Source organism: Lipophrys pholis (genome assembly GCF_963383615.2).
Source record: "Lipophrys pholis genome assembly, chromosome: 7".
Taxonomy (NCBI): domain Eukaryota; kingdom Metazoa; phylum Chordata; class Actinopteri; order Blenniiformes; family Blenniidae; genus Lipophrys; species Lipophrys pholis.
Genome location: NC_137638.1, coordinates 11,200,956 through 11,213,521, shown reverse-complemented (window position 1 = coordinate 11,213,521; position 12,566 = coordinate 11,200,956). Strand labels below are relative to the sequence as shown.

General features: G+C 44.3%; 1 protein-coding gene across 2 annotated transcripts; it reads right to left on the bottom strand.

The window, feature by feature from the left end:
• Nucleotides 1-788: 788 nt before the first annotated feature.
• Nucleotides 789-12,291, bottom strand: hic2 (hypermethylated in cancer 2). Of its 2 annotated transcripts, none has more exons than XM_080468406.1 (2): nucleotides 12,166-12,291; nucleotides 789-2,685 (listed from the first exon to the last, which is right to left on the bottom strand). In XM_080468406.1, the coding sequence occupies exon 2, from the start codon at nucleotides 2,621-2,623 to the stop codon at nucleotides 860-862; it is 1,764 nt and encodes a 587-aa protein (XP_080324532.1). In that variant the 5' UTR covers nucleotides 2,624-2,685; nucleotides 12,166-12,291; the 3' UTR covers nucleotides 789-859. The 2 variants fall into 2 exon arrangements, with proteins under 2 accessions (XP_080324532.1, XP_080324533.1); XM_080468407.1 differs by lacking the exon at nucleotides 12,166-12,291 and adding an exon at nucleotides 11,700-11,793 and having other exon boundaries at nucleotides 828-2,685.
• Nucleotides 12,292-12,566: the final 275 nt, after the last annotated feature.

Genomic DNA, 12,566 nt, shown 5'->3' with positions numbered 1-12,566 from the left:
GTACCTCAATGGGTTCATCTTTCCAACCAGGACTCGTCCCTGGCGGCACTACCAGGCAAAACTGAAAACAGTGAAAATCTCCTCTACATTAATGCAAACAGCCGTAGGGAGAGGACTTTGAGTTCTTGCTGTATATAGTTAAATAGAAACTTTATCCAATGCCATCCCAACATAAACCTTTATCAGGACTTTCAGTTAAAGCATGGAGATGGTCCCAAACCCAGTTAACCCTCCTCTTACATACAGATACCCATCACCAACATAATGCAGGCTATAAAGCTGTCTGGGTAAAAATAATCTTTTTGCTGAATTATTGCCAGTATTGTTTGCACGGGTTGTTTGTTTTTTTTGGTCAAAATAGCACTGAGTAAAGAGGGGACTCTTGAGTTGATATTTTTGAGGAACCATCTGAGCAACTCAATGCTCAAAAGGTAGAGGAGAGGAAGGCTGCTGAGCGGTATGAGGTGAGGGAAGGGGAGGGGGGCCTTGACATTATATCAGTACCCACATTCACATTTAACAGACCAGAAGTCGTGCCACTCCACCATGGCTTTGTGACTTTGGAGAGAGACAGGAGTAAATTGTCCCTCTAGAACTCCTGAGAGGTGAGCAGTCATTTGACAGAAATGATGACTTGATCCTTGCATCAACAAGATCCCACCATCACCACGAGCATTGTGTGGCTAACAGCTACATCATTCACTTAGCCAGGGCATCGTAAATTGGAGTCAATACGGAGAACTGTGTGTGTGTGTGTGTGTGTGTGTGTGTGCATTTCTTTGCTTTTTGAGATGGAACAAGGTAGAGCAATGTTTCTTTTTTTTTTTCTATTCCCAGAGTTCTTTGGCTTGATGCATTTCTAAGAGGGTGAGGAGTGCATTCTCAGGTGACTGATGAGGTTGCGTTGCTGGGTAAACTTCCCCCCACATAGCTGGCATTCATACGGCTTCTCCCCCGAATGAACGCGCATGTGCTCCGTCAGACGGTACTGGCGTGTGAAGCGCATGCCACACTCTTCACATGCAAATGGCTTGAGGCCTAGGTGGCTACGCATGTGGCGAGTCATGGTTCCCCTCTGAGTGAACATTTTGCCACAGATGTTGCAGGGGAAGGGCCTGGTCAGCCAGTGGCTCTTTTCGTGCTGTCTCAGTGTTGCTGGATCTTTGTAGCTCTTACTGCAGACTGTACACTTGAATGGACGGGCTTCAGAACCAAAGTTGGAGGGACCCACAGGAGCCGAGAGGTCCTCGGCCTCCTCCTCATCTTCTTCTTTCACAAAGGTCCCTCCCTCCTCTTTAATGTAGAGCTCATCCTCGGTGTGCGTCTCCACATGAGCATTGAGCTGCTCCGAGCTTGGGAAGCCTTTACCACAGGGAATGCAGACATAGAGGTTGTCTCCAAATGCTGGCTCAAAACCTTCCTGCCGGTATACATAGTTGGCGCTGTGGTGTCCCCCTCTGGTTCCTCGTCCTCCACCTCCTGCACTGTCTCCGTCACTCTGCCCACTTTCATCACTGTGGTCCCGGCCATTCTCTCCGCCGTCTTCTTCGTCTTTGCACGGGAGAGACTGATCAGATGCAAAGCTTCCGCTGCCACCTCCTCCGATCCCAGAAGAGCGGGCGTCTTTAGGACCCACAATCACCCCGTTAACCAGTGGCCTCTCATGATCTTCAGACTTCAACCCTGATGCCTCTTTCTTAGGCCACTCATTCTTTCGAGCACCCTGTCGGGATTTTTTCTGTGGTGGATGCCCATCAGACTGGTTTTGGGTTTCCTCTGAGGTTTTAGAGGAGTTGAGCTCCATGGTTTCTGAGACACAGGTGTCTACACCTGGGAGGGTGGTGGAGGAATCATCCAGTGAGGCACTGTTGGTTGTGGATACTGAGGCAGATTGAGGGGATTCTTGGGAGATGCTGTGCGGGCTGAGGGCATCAGTGACTGTGCCCGCAGAGGTGGGACTCTTCTTGGACAGGTCTAGTCCAAGATCTGGCTCCCCAGCACTTCCTCCACTACTGAGGTTACCATTACTGTTGGCATTTCCCCCGTTTCCATTCTTCCCAGAGCTGCCGATGTACATCTCGTCATCTGAGAGTTTGTCCCGAAGGCCTTCATCTGGCTGAGGTTGGTCGGCTTCAGAAGGGGTCGGAGGATAGTGGTTGTTGGGGCCAGCAGGGGTTGAGGAGGAAAGGCGCTGGCTGTTGAGGCGTAAGCGGCTGAGGGGACCTGGAGTGAGGGGTTTACCTGGGAGGGGTTTCCCACCACTGCGCTTAAGCTTCTTCCTGCACAGGGCGGCGAGGTCATGGAGCTGGAGGTAGCTGGCTGCGGTTAAGAGGGCACTGAAGTTCTGCTCACTGCTCTGGTCTGATGAGGATAGGAGCTTCCCAGTGTAAATGAAGTCCAGAATTTGTCTGAATACAGAGGGGTTAACCATCTCTGTGTCGAGGTTAATGAGGTTATCATGGAGGACCAAAGATTTGAAATAGATGCTGCTTGCAGCCAGAATGTTCTTGTGGGCACGGAAGAGCGCATTCTCCACCACGATGATAACGTCACACAGGAAGCCCTTGGTTCTCTGCTGGTTGAGTTGCAGCAGCAGTTGTTTGGCATGATTTGGCAGTTCCATTTCCTCCTTCCTTCCTTCTGTCCTTCTCTCACTCTCTCTTCCTACACGAGCACCACCTAAACCTGAGAAAAAAGAAAAAAGAAAAAAAAAGAGGGTGTTGGGAATATTCACTTAACATGATAATTAATGACAGGTTGTTGTGTATACTCACGTATCCTAAAGAAAACATAACAGTCAATACATCAACAGACAAAACTAGGAAGCATTCACTTGGGTAAAGCTGCATGAATAGATTTTAGTAACAAAACAAAAATTGTTCCTTAAAAGCATCATGTTTTGTGTAAGCGTACTTTAACTTACAGTTCCGTCACAGAGGTCAATAACACAGTAACATTTAAAATGCATATCTTATGACACCCACACTGTGAGTACATCAATCTAAGCACAGGGAAATTGGCAAACTGTTAGTTCAGCGTGCCACATAATCGCACGGAAGCTGAGAAACCAGAACCCTTCCTTCCCTCTCATCTTCCTTTTTAAACAAATTGCAACCCTGCATGGATCAAGTTCTGATTGTACACATTGCCACTGTTGTGGTACAAAAGCCACAGGGGTGGAGAAGAAGAAAGGGTAAAGTAACTACTTTTCTAAGGTGCCTCCTCTCAGCTTTTCTTCTCTATCTCACCAGAGCAACTCTAGTTTCGGTGGGGTGCCCTCTTTGGAAACTCGGATCACTCTAGTCTCTATTAGGTCATGGTAATGTCAGCCTTGCCCCATTGTCTGGGGGTGGGGGTCGGTGGCACAGCAGGGCCAGGGGGAGAGATTAGGTGACACCTGAGCAGGTAAAACTACACAGGAGTCTGGGCAGAGGAGGAGGGGGGAGGGTGTGGCTCAAACACAAGGACAGCATCACTTGATCCCCCAGAGAGGCCCTCATTTATTGAAATAGGACAGCTGAATGCTATTCACTGATAAACTACATGCTGATGACCTACTCCAACCACAACACCCATTTATTTTCTAAAACTAAATCCATTTTGATAGAAAAACTTATTGCAACAAGTAAAGACGGAGGGAAACAGTAGTGTGCCGTAGTTGAGGGAGCACAGCCTGTGTATGACTCATGCTCCTCATGTTCTAAAACCCTTGGACTTGCTGGAAAAATGGACACACATCTTTAATGCCCCTGACCACAGCAGGGTATACCGCATTACAAGAGATTACCCAGTAATGCAGAGAAATGCTTGACTCGAGCTGTAAATACATGTGCAAATGTGCCATTTTAACCTCATGCCAACCGAGAGATTTAATGAAAATCATGTTCCATAATGCACAGCAGGAAGGAAAGCAGCAGTTCCTAAACTGAGCTCGGCAGACCAAACCACCAAACCTGCATCCAAAACCCTGCAAAGCATGTCAAGTGTTTCATTTGTCTTTACTGAAGGAAAGCCATTATTCCCAAACTCGAGTGTGGCCGAAGACGCAGCCACGTTTTTTCAAATATATATTGAGCAAAAACATAAAGCATAATGTTAAACAGTGTTCATGATTTCAAGAACTCAATATATGTTACAAAAGAAACTTCATTGTGAAAACAATCTACATGGAAGACAGCCCAGGCAGAAAGTGCATTTAAATGCATTCCTCACAACCACCTTTTTATGTTATTTTATTAAATTAGGATACTTACATATTATTCAGAAATTCCTATTAAGTTATATACCGTATCACGCCATTTTTAAACCACGGCTCTAAAAAACTAGCCAATGATACACAAAGCTAAGACTAAAAGCAATGAAGAAAACTACAAGATTTAAAAAAAAAAAAAAAAAAAAAAAAAAAAAAACCGTTAAGCCTAAATAAACATAAATCATTGTAACAAACTGTGAGTCACAGGCAATAATGGTACAAGAACAACAAGGGTAAAACTGTGAGCTGGAGATGGCTGGCTGATGTAGCAAAGCCTGGCCTGTCACAGTCAGACGAGCTGATACAATCAGCTGAAGTGATCATTACTCTCAGGCCCAGGCCTGGGCTTGCCTCCTCTGGTTTGACACTTCCACTCATGGTCTTCTTCCCCTCCCCCGTTCCTTCTCTGCACCTCTCCACCTTTCTCTACAACATCTCCACCCTCACCAGCCTCTCACCGGACATACAGGCACATCCTAGGAACAGCCCCCCCCCCCCACCCGACTGAACCGAGAGCTCAGATCTGTTGCAAACTGTGCAACGGGAGTCTCCAGTGCTCAGCCCCCGCAGGCGATAATGTAGAAGAGGGCTGCTGGAGAAAGGAGGGCCTCTGCTACGATGCCAGCCAGGAAGCCATATATCATTCAAGTCTCTCTCTTAACATACACACACACCTCTGCAGGCTTTACGGGGGGATTCAAGAGGCTTTTCCAGCAGGTCCAACATAAAAGGGGGCTGGGCTCAGAGCAGCCAGCTCAGGAGGGGAAAAAAAAAAAAAAAAAAAACTTCCCCCACCCCCCTCCTCTCTTCTCATCCCTCGTTCTCCCCCCCCCCATCACTCACACAGCTACCCTCTCTCTAGCCCACCCCTCAGCGCTGTGCTGTGCCGGCTGGAATCCAGGGAGCTGCTAATGGATTATGGCTGATCTATATGCAGCTAGGGTGGGACACGTGTAGGCCCAGTTCCCCTTCTAGCGATGCTGCCCAGGAAAACAGGCATAGTAACATGGGGCACTGATAGGCCTGTACCAACATGGTTGCTCTGCATGCACTCTGTGCACCTTGCAGAAACGTTTCCAACACTAGCGTTTGGCTTGCTCTACACAGTTACAGTGTAAATCCAGGGATGGATGATCCATCAGAAAGATGATCCTACAGGACCAACAAGATGTTTCCAATATGCCAGATGACTACTTTGTACCTATAAAGTTACATAGTTGGCGAGCAAAGTTTCGTGCAGTTGGATTCTGAAGCCAGTTCTATTAGTTGGCACGCAGGGTGAGGGATGGCATGATGGGTGGTCAAGGCGGTCATTAGAAACAAGACTTGCTCCGACCAAATATACCACCACATACCATCCACAGTCCGCCTTGGGCTTGGACTGTAACAGACCAGGGTAGTCGGTGCCCTTCAAACATAGGCACAGGATCAGCTTACCTTGCTGGAAGTTTTAACCTTCTCAAAAACGATGGCTTAATGATAAGAGGAGGCCTCCTTATTTCAAAAACACTGCACCTCACTGCTCAGTCTCAGCCGTGACGGTTTCTTTTTCCTCCCGGATGCCAGCTCATGAGTACATAGGGATGTGTACGTTTGACTGACAGACATGACCAGGATAATGCATCCAAGTGTTTGTTACTGTAAACAAGGGTGTGTCGCAAATGACCTGGGGAGTAAGTCAATGTTAGTCTTCTCTGAATTCAAATGGTTATACTAGAAATGTGGATGATCAAGTTGGACCTAATTTAATGCTCCCTGTCAGGGCATTCTTTTTACAAGGAGTTTACAGATTAAACGGCGAGTCAGTAAACTGTTTAGAGCTCGTGTTCATGCAGCGAAGGTGACCGAGAACGCGGTGGGCTGTGGCACTAATCTCCTGAACAGAGGGTAGAGACCCAGGAGAGAGGGCAGAGGTGAGGCAAAGTCCTGTGGCGCAATAACAAAACACACCCTACTACTGTGAAAGGTCATCTGCTGACAACCAACAGAAAAGAACGGGCAAGTTAAAAAATGAAGAAAAAAAAAGTCACAACTTGCTTTATTGTAGGGTATATTTTGATAGTAGTTTGGTCAAAGAAAATAGAAGGGGTAGACCTTGTAGGGCTGTCATATTCTGCAAGAATAGGCAGAGAAGAGAGACAGGCAGGCAGGAGAGGCTGAAGTAGGCAACGAAAGGCAATCATGTACAGGAGCAAAAAGGCCTCCCTGTGAGCGTGCACCGAGGGACAGTGCACTTAAACACATGCACACACAGCACACACACAGAATATGCTGGTGGGCAGAGGGAGTGGGGGAGGGGTTAGGGGGATGGTACAAAGCCAGTTTGAAATACAAACACCAAGCAACCACCTCTTTTCAGCAGGGCTCACACTGCTACATGGGTAAGGCTGATCCGAGCAGGACTCGTGGGCACCGAAACAGCCCGACATGCAGAAGCATGGTGAGCAGAAGAACAGCTCACAGCACAATGAGGAGATTAGCCCAAACAGCTGGACTCCTCAGCCAACTACTCTACATGCTCCTTTACATAATGGTCATTTCTGCACCATTGAAGGAAAAGCCTCAAACCTCAGTCTGAATATATATATATATATATATATATATATCATGGTTTCAGACATCAGTTCGCTTTTATACATTGACTGTTTAATTGCTCCCACAAAACAGGCAACCGTTTTTTCTTGCCAATCAAATTACAACAGGGCAATTGAAAAAAAAAATATTTGCAGTCAAATTTAATTACTAAGTAATTACTTTCCACACAATGATGTTTTCACCTTGCAAGGTTGAAGTCAATTAAGAGGTGGGATTGTTTATATAGCGACTGGGCAAGCTTTGCAACAGGAAGGTAAAATGCAATTATTCTTTACAAATAGTCTACTGTTGAGATGTGGAACTTGGAGCACTTATTTTACCTTGGATTGACTTATAAAAGGATTTTACTATTACTGTTTCATTCATGACACTTTATTTACTGTCCCAGATGCACTTTCTCTATGTACACAAACACAGGGAAACCTGTGTTAGAACATCTGTGTATCAGAAACAATGACAATCAGGCTTCTGTTGTGAAAAAAGGGGAGTTTTTTCCCCCCACAATCGCTTATGATTGCTCAGGTGGAGTTGTTGGGTTATCCTCTGTAAAAGTGCTTTGAAAGGACTTTGTTGTATTTGACACAATATAAAAAGAGTTGAACTAAAGAGAAATTGAAAATGAGCAAGATTAGCAAAGTTACCCAAAACCAATCCAATGATTTATACAACACCTGAATAAATAAGGTGACCATTCATTTTCATTAGGAATCAGCAGAAAAACAATGCAACAATGCATTTGTTGGTCGGACACAGAATCCAATGAAAAATGTAAAATGAACAATTACTCCTTTATTTTAAGCTATTACAGTTGTATCTAAAACACTTTTCCATTTGGAGTAATCATCACTAGATCCACGGATACATAGAGAGAACAGCTACCAGGCCAAATACATTTGTCTCTTTTCTGTAAGAAACTGACGGGGATAAAACAACAAGTGAAACCACTTGCTGCGGTCTTGGCTGGAAATAAAAACGCGTCGACACTCGTGCCTCCATGAGAAATGGTTAAATGATTGTGATGCTGAGCAACTGCTGGAATTCTGGACACCGGCCCAATTCTGAACACAATCTTTTCAGAGAAGCTGCAGGAGATACGCCCGACTGCAAAAAAACAAAAAAGAAATAAAAGAAAAAAGACAAGAATTTAAAGCCTGATCTCTGTTGAATTTTTGCCGAATTGCTCAATTCACAATGCTGGTGAACAGGTGCATGATCATAGAGCTGCAAGGGTGAAAGAGGGAGTACATGTTTTGCACTACCCATGTAGCCGTGTGAGGAGAAACCTTCCAATTAAGACTCATTTTCTGTCAGGCAGCTCAGCCATGTTGCAGACAAACAAGTTCTGCCAAGGGTGCAGTGGAATGAAAAGAGCCATGCTCATTTCATCACAGGAGGGGGGGCAGTAATTGTTGTGCACCCCCAGATGTGCCAGTACTGCACTACAAGAACGCAAAGGCAACACACACAAACCCTGTGAAAAACTTAACCTCCAAACAAAGACAATTCTCAAGAAAACTGCCCTTTTTATGAAGATATTTTCAAAAGACTGAGTGCAAATGATTTCCTTTATATAATGAAGAAACAGTGGTGTGAGAGTCTACATCATAGCAGTGGAGAATGATTCGTCTCTTCTGCTCTGGAGGTCAGCAGAAGGTAATCATGCTACAGCTAAATCTAGTCGAAGAACCAAAAAAAAAAAAAAAAAAAAAAAAAACAAGACTCCTCTTTCATGGGTGTGCTAGTTAAAAATACTTGAACAAATATCTCTTCCTTATAATTCTGCGACATTTATCTACATGACATAGTTCATTGTTATGAATAAAAAGGTCAGTAATAAAGACAACAGATAAAAACAGTCATGAATAAATAGACTGAAGAATATTTACTAAATAAATATCTTCCTTGTGTATTGTGATAACTACCACTAATCAGCATTTGTGTGTACACAGGAGGCACATAATGCTGTTGAATGAATGGTTGGTGTTTTTAATATTATATTTCCTCCGTTATCACTACAGCCAAAGATATGAAACACGACATCTACAAGAAATAGGTGATACACTATCGTGTTTTGCAAATGGACATGTGATGAATGTTTTGGCTTGACTAATTTGTTTTTGTATCATGACAAATTGGCTGATATCATGTGTCCTTTGGTGCTTTAGCAACTTTGGTGTCAACAGTCTGATGCCTATAAGAACCTACACTTTAAGTGTGTGCACATACAAAACGCATAAAGCTTGTGAGAAACCAGATCAAACTTAAAGCATGAAATTAATTACAAATTTTCAATTGGATTTTGTAGCTCATGCTCATTACAACCTGACGAAAACAGCTAAATAACGACTGAAACAAAAGACAGGATGTAACACAGGGTGTGCCCTCATCCAAACTGAAGTAATCAACCCTTTTACTCACATGAGCATATGATTGGTGTGATAAAGTGGCCTCTGTCTTGAGAGAATCAACTTGATGAGATAAAGTAGAAAAAAAGCAGAAGACCACATGACATGGTCATCATGCTTTGGCTAAAAGATAGGCATGCTGGGTGAGGAGGGAGACGATCCTGTATGGTTCAAGTTTTACAGAGCTGCTGCTACCCCCCCTCTTCTTCTTCACCTCCTCCTTCTCTACCCTTTAAACACTGCATAACCTTCTGGCTATCAGCACTACATTCCACATTCTTCTCCTTAAAGAACAACAACAACCCTGCCCCGAGGTGCTTCATCCACACTGAGCAAACCAAACTGCCCTCGACCAGGCACCGTCTCACAGAGCGAGCAGGTCCGAGTGGCTCCAACATCCAAGCACAATCTATAAGTCCTCGTCCAGCATGTCAGCAGAACATATAGCCTAAGTAGCCTTACTGCGAAGCACTGGCTGCCCACACATACCACTGTAAGCCATGATCACAGTGTTCACAGGATGCTGTGTGTGTGTGTGTGTGTGTGTGTGTGTGTGTGTGTGTGTGTGTGTGTGTGTGTGTGTGTGTGTGTGTGTGTGTGTTGAGAAACAAACAGGGTGAGGCAAGACCAAGCTGCCGATCATGAGGATCATGAGGCACTCATACAGACACGGACACACATGCAGGCCTTACCCTTCAGGCCAGAACTTGTGGACCATTATAATCAATGAAACTAGTCATACCGATCAGTTGACATGACTTGGTCACTTTAATTGCCTAAATGAACTTGTTTGACAATCGCCATTAGATCGCATACTTGCAAAAAGTTGTGAACCCTGCCACAGTCTTATTGTTTAACAATTACATGTGGTACAGATTGCAGCAGTTGCCACTCAGCCATAAAAATACATTGTCAGTGTTTATTTTACTAGTCAATCACACACTATCTGTATGTTTAAGTTAATCAGAAATTTAAAGACTGTTTGGAAAGACAGAGGGCACACAAACATTTACTGTATTCAAAGTATAATGCTGTTACAAATACAGTGTTGAGATCATCAAATGCTTAAGGCCGTAAAGCCTAGAGTCTTATTCCAGCTTTAAAGGCCTGAACAAATTAGATCATGTGTAAAATGTATTCAGATGTGTCTAAAGTAGTCTTGATAATCCAGCGCTTGTCAGTGTGAATGGTGTGATGCACCAGTCAGATAGTCATGGCCAAGCAGGTAGAGCCACTGAAAACTTGAACCACTTCTTACTGGGTGTAGCCAACCTAAATGGTGCCTTGTAATCTACATATTATAGGCTGCTGCACCCTACAGCTCTGAGCAGGATAAGAGGCTGTGAAAAACAGATGGACGTATTTATACAACATGCTCATACAAAACTACACAACAGGTTAGAAAACAAGGACAAAACGAGTGACAAAAATAAAAGCATGTTTTTTTTAAACATCAGGTGACAATGCTCCTACCACGACAACATCTTATATAAAGAGCAACATATTTAATGCAATCACAACCAAATGTTTACTTTGAGAGATATTACAGTGTCACTTCACGCAAGAGGTTATCTAGTAAATATACCTCAGTTAAACCCAAGAAATGTAGAACAGCAATGTGAAAAACTGTTTTACAGATCTGAAATTTTCGTTGTGGTTGGAAAAGAAAGCCCAGCAACCAGTCAAAAGAACAGGCCTTATTGACATTCCTATGCCTTATTATCACCATGCCCCTTGGTACTTTAACAACTCCAATCACCCAAGGAGCAGAGCTGCTGCTTTCACACCTGACCACATGCATTGTTTGATAAACAATCAAGTGATAAGTGGCTGATTAAAATTCCGACTCAAACAATCCGAGGTTTAAGACAGCGAGGTGTTCCCATTTGGTTTGGCCAGAACCTTGTCGATATCCGCATATCTGTTTCTATGAAAACAGGCCAGTTTTAGGTCACAGTGTAACGTTACACCCACACTGTAGCCGATCACAAAGATGGTCGATGTATAACGCTGGTCCACCTATAGGCTAAAGAGAAATATACCAGCCACTGCATCGATATAAGCAGCGTTAACGTTTTCAAACCACGAAATAAACTGCGTTTACACTGCGCTCGGTATGTTTTGCAACTCAGTCTGGTTAAATCGTGTTTAATTAGCTACACCTAAGACCAAGGTGGCTTAACCCACATATAAACAATTCACACCACACTGTTCGTAACGACTGCAATCGTTTACATTACGAGATTAACGAGAGGATGCGTAAAAATACCGTGCGTAAAACCACGGTCGGTTCTTATTCGATCAACGATAAGGGCAATTAAATGACCATTCTAAGAAAATAAAAAAGTCGACCGAGCTTACATGACAGGAATCGATCTTAAATCCAAGCCCTCATCCGTTCACATCGTCTTAAACAATTCAAATTGATCACATTGGATTTTACAAACCGTAGATGTGAAGAATATCGGAACATTTGGGTGAACGCGTTGCGACGAGCCGTGTGTGGATCCCCCCTGTCTCTCTCCCTCACGCCTGATGTGCTTTGCCAGCCTGGTGATCGTTTGGTGCTCAGTCGTCCTGCTGCGGGGGCATCTCCTCTAATCTAACGACACCAAAATAAACAGTTTTGCGAAACGATTCACGTTGTTTGTTCCGAAAGCGACGAACACGAGAGAGTAACGTGGGAAATTCTCGGCTTGCCAAGCAGGCTGGTAGAACCAGAATAGGCACCCGTTTTTTTTTTTTGTTGGCACGCCGCGGAGACAGAGAGAGAGAGAGAGAGAAAAAAACACCGTAACGCCGAAAAGCCGAGCGATTCTTGCAGCAGCTGTGGAGGAAAACGACGCGCACGAAAGCAGCGCCGTAACAGGGTCACAAATCCACCTAGAGCCGGGGAGAATTTCTTTTAAATACCTTATTACATCTGTAGGACTGCTCTCAAGCGTTCTTTACCATCCTCTTGCTCATCTCACAGCCTTCGGGACGCCATGTTGCAAGCTTATGACGTTAGGCTTCCTCACCCCTGACCCACATTTGAATAGAAACCAGCCCCGAGTGCAGCAGAGAAAACATCACACTGTGTGGGAGGGTTCGACCACTTCTCCTCAAACCGGGTTCCTAGTGGCAACTTTACCTGCAAGATGGCAGAGAGACAGAGAGGAAATATTTCTAAAGTAACAGTGGTTGTGAGGGCCTTCTTCTCCCAGCAGCTCCATTCAGCCCTGCTGCTACTTACAATGCAAAGATTATCTCTATACACACTAATGTGGTGCCAATTTTCTCAATACAAAGAATAACTGATCTGAAATCGAAGC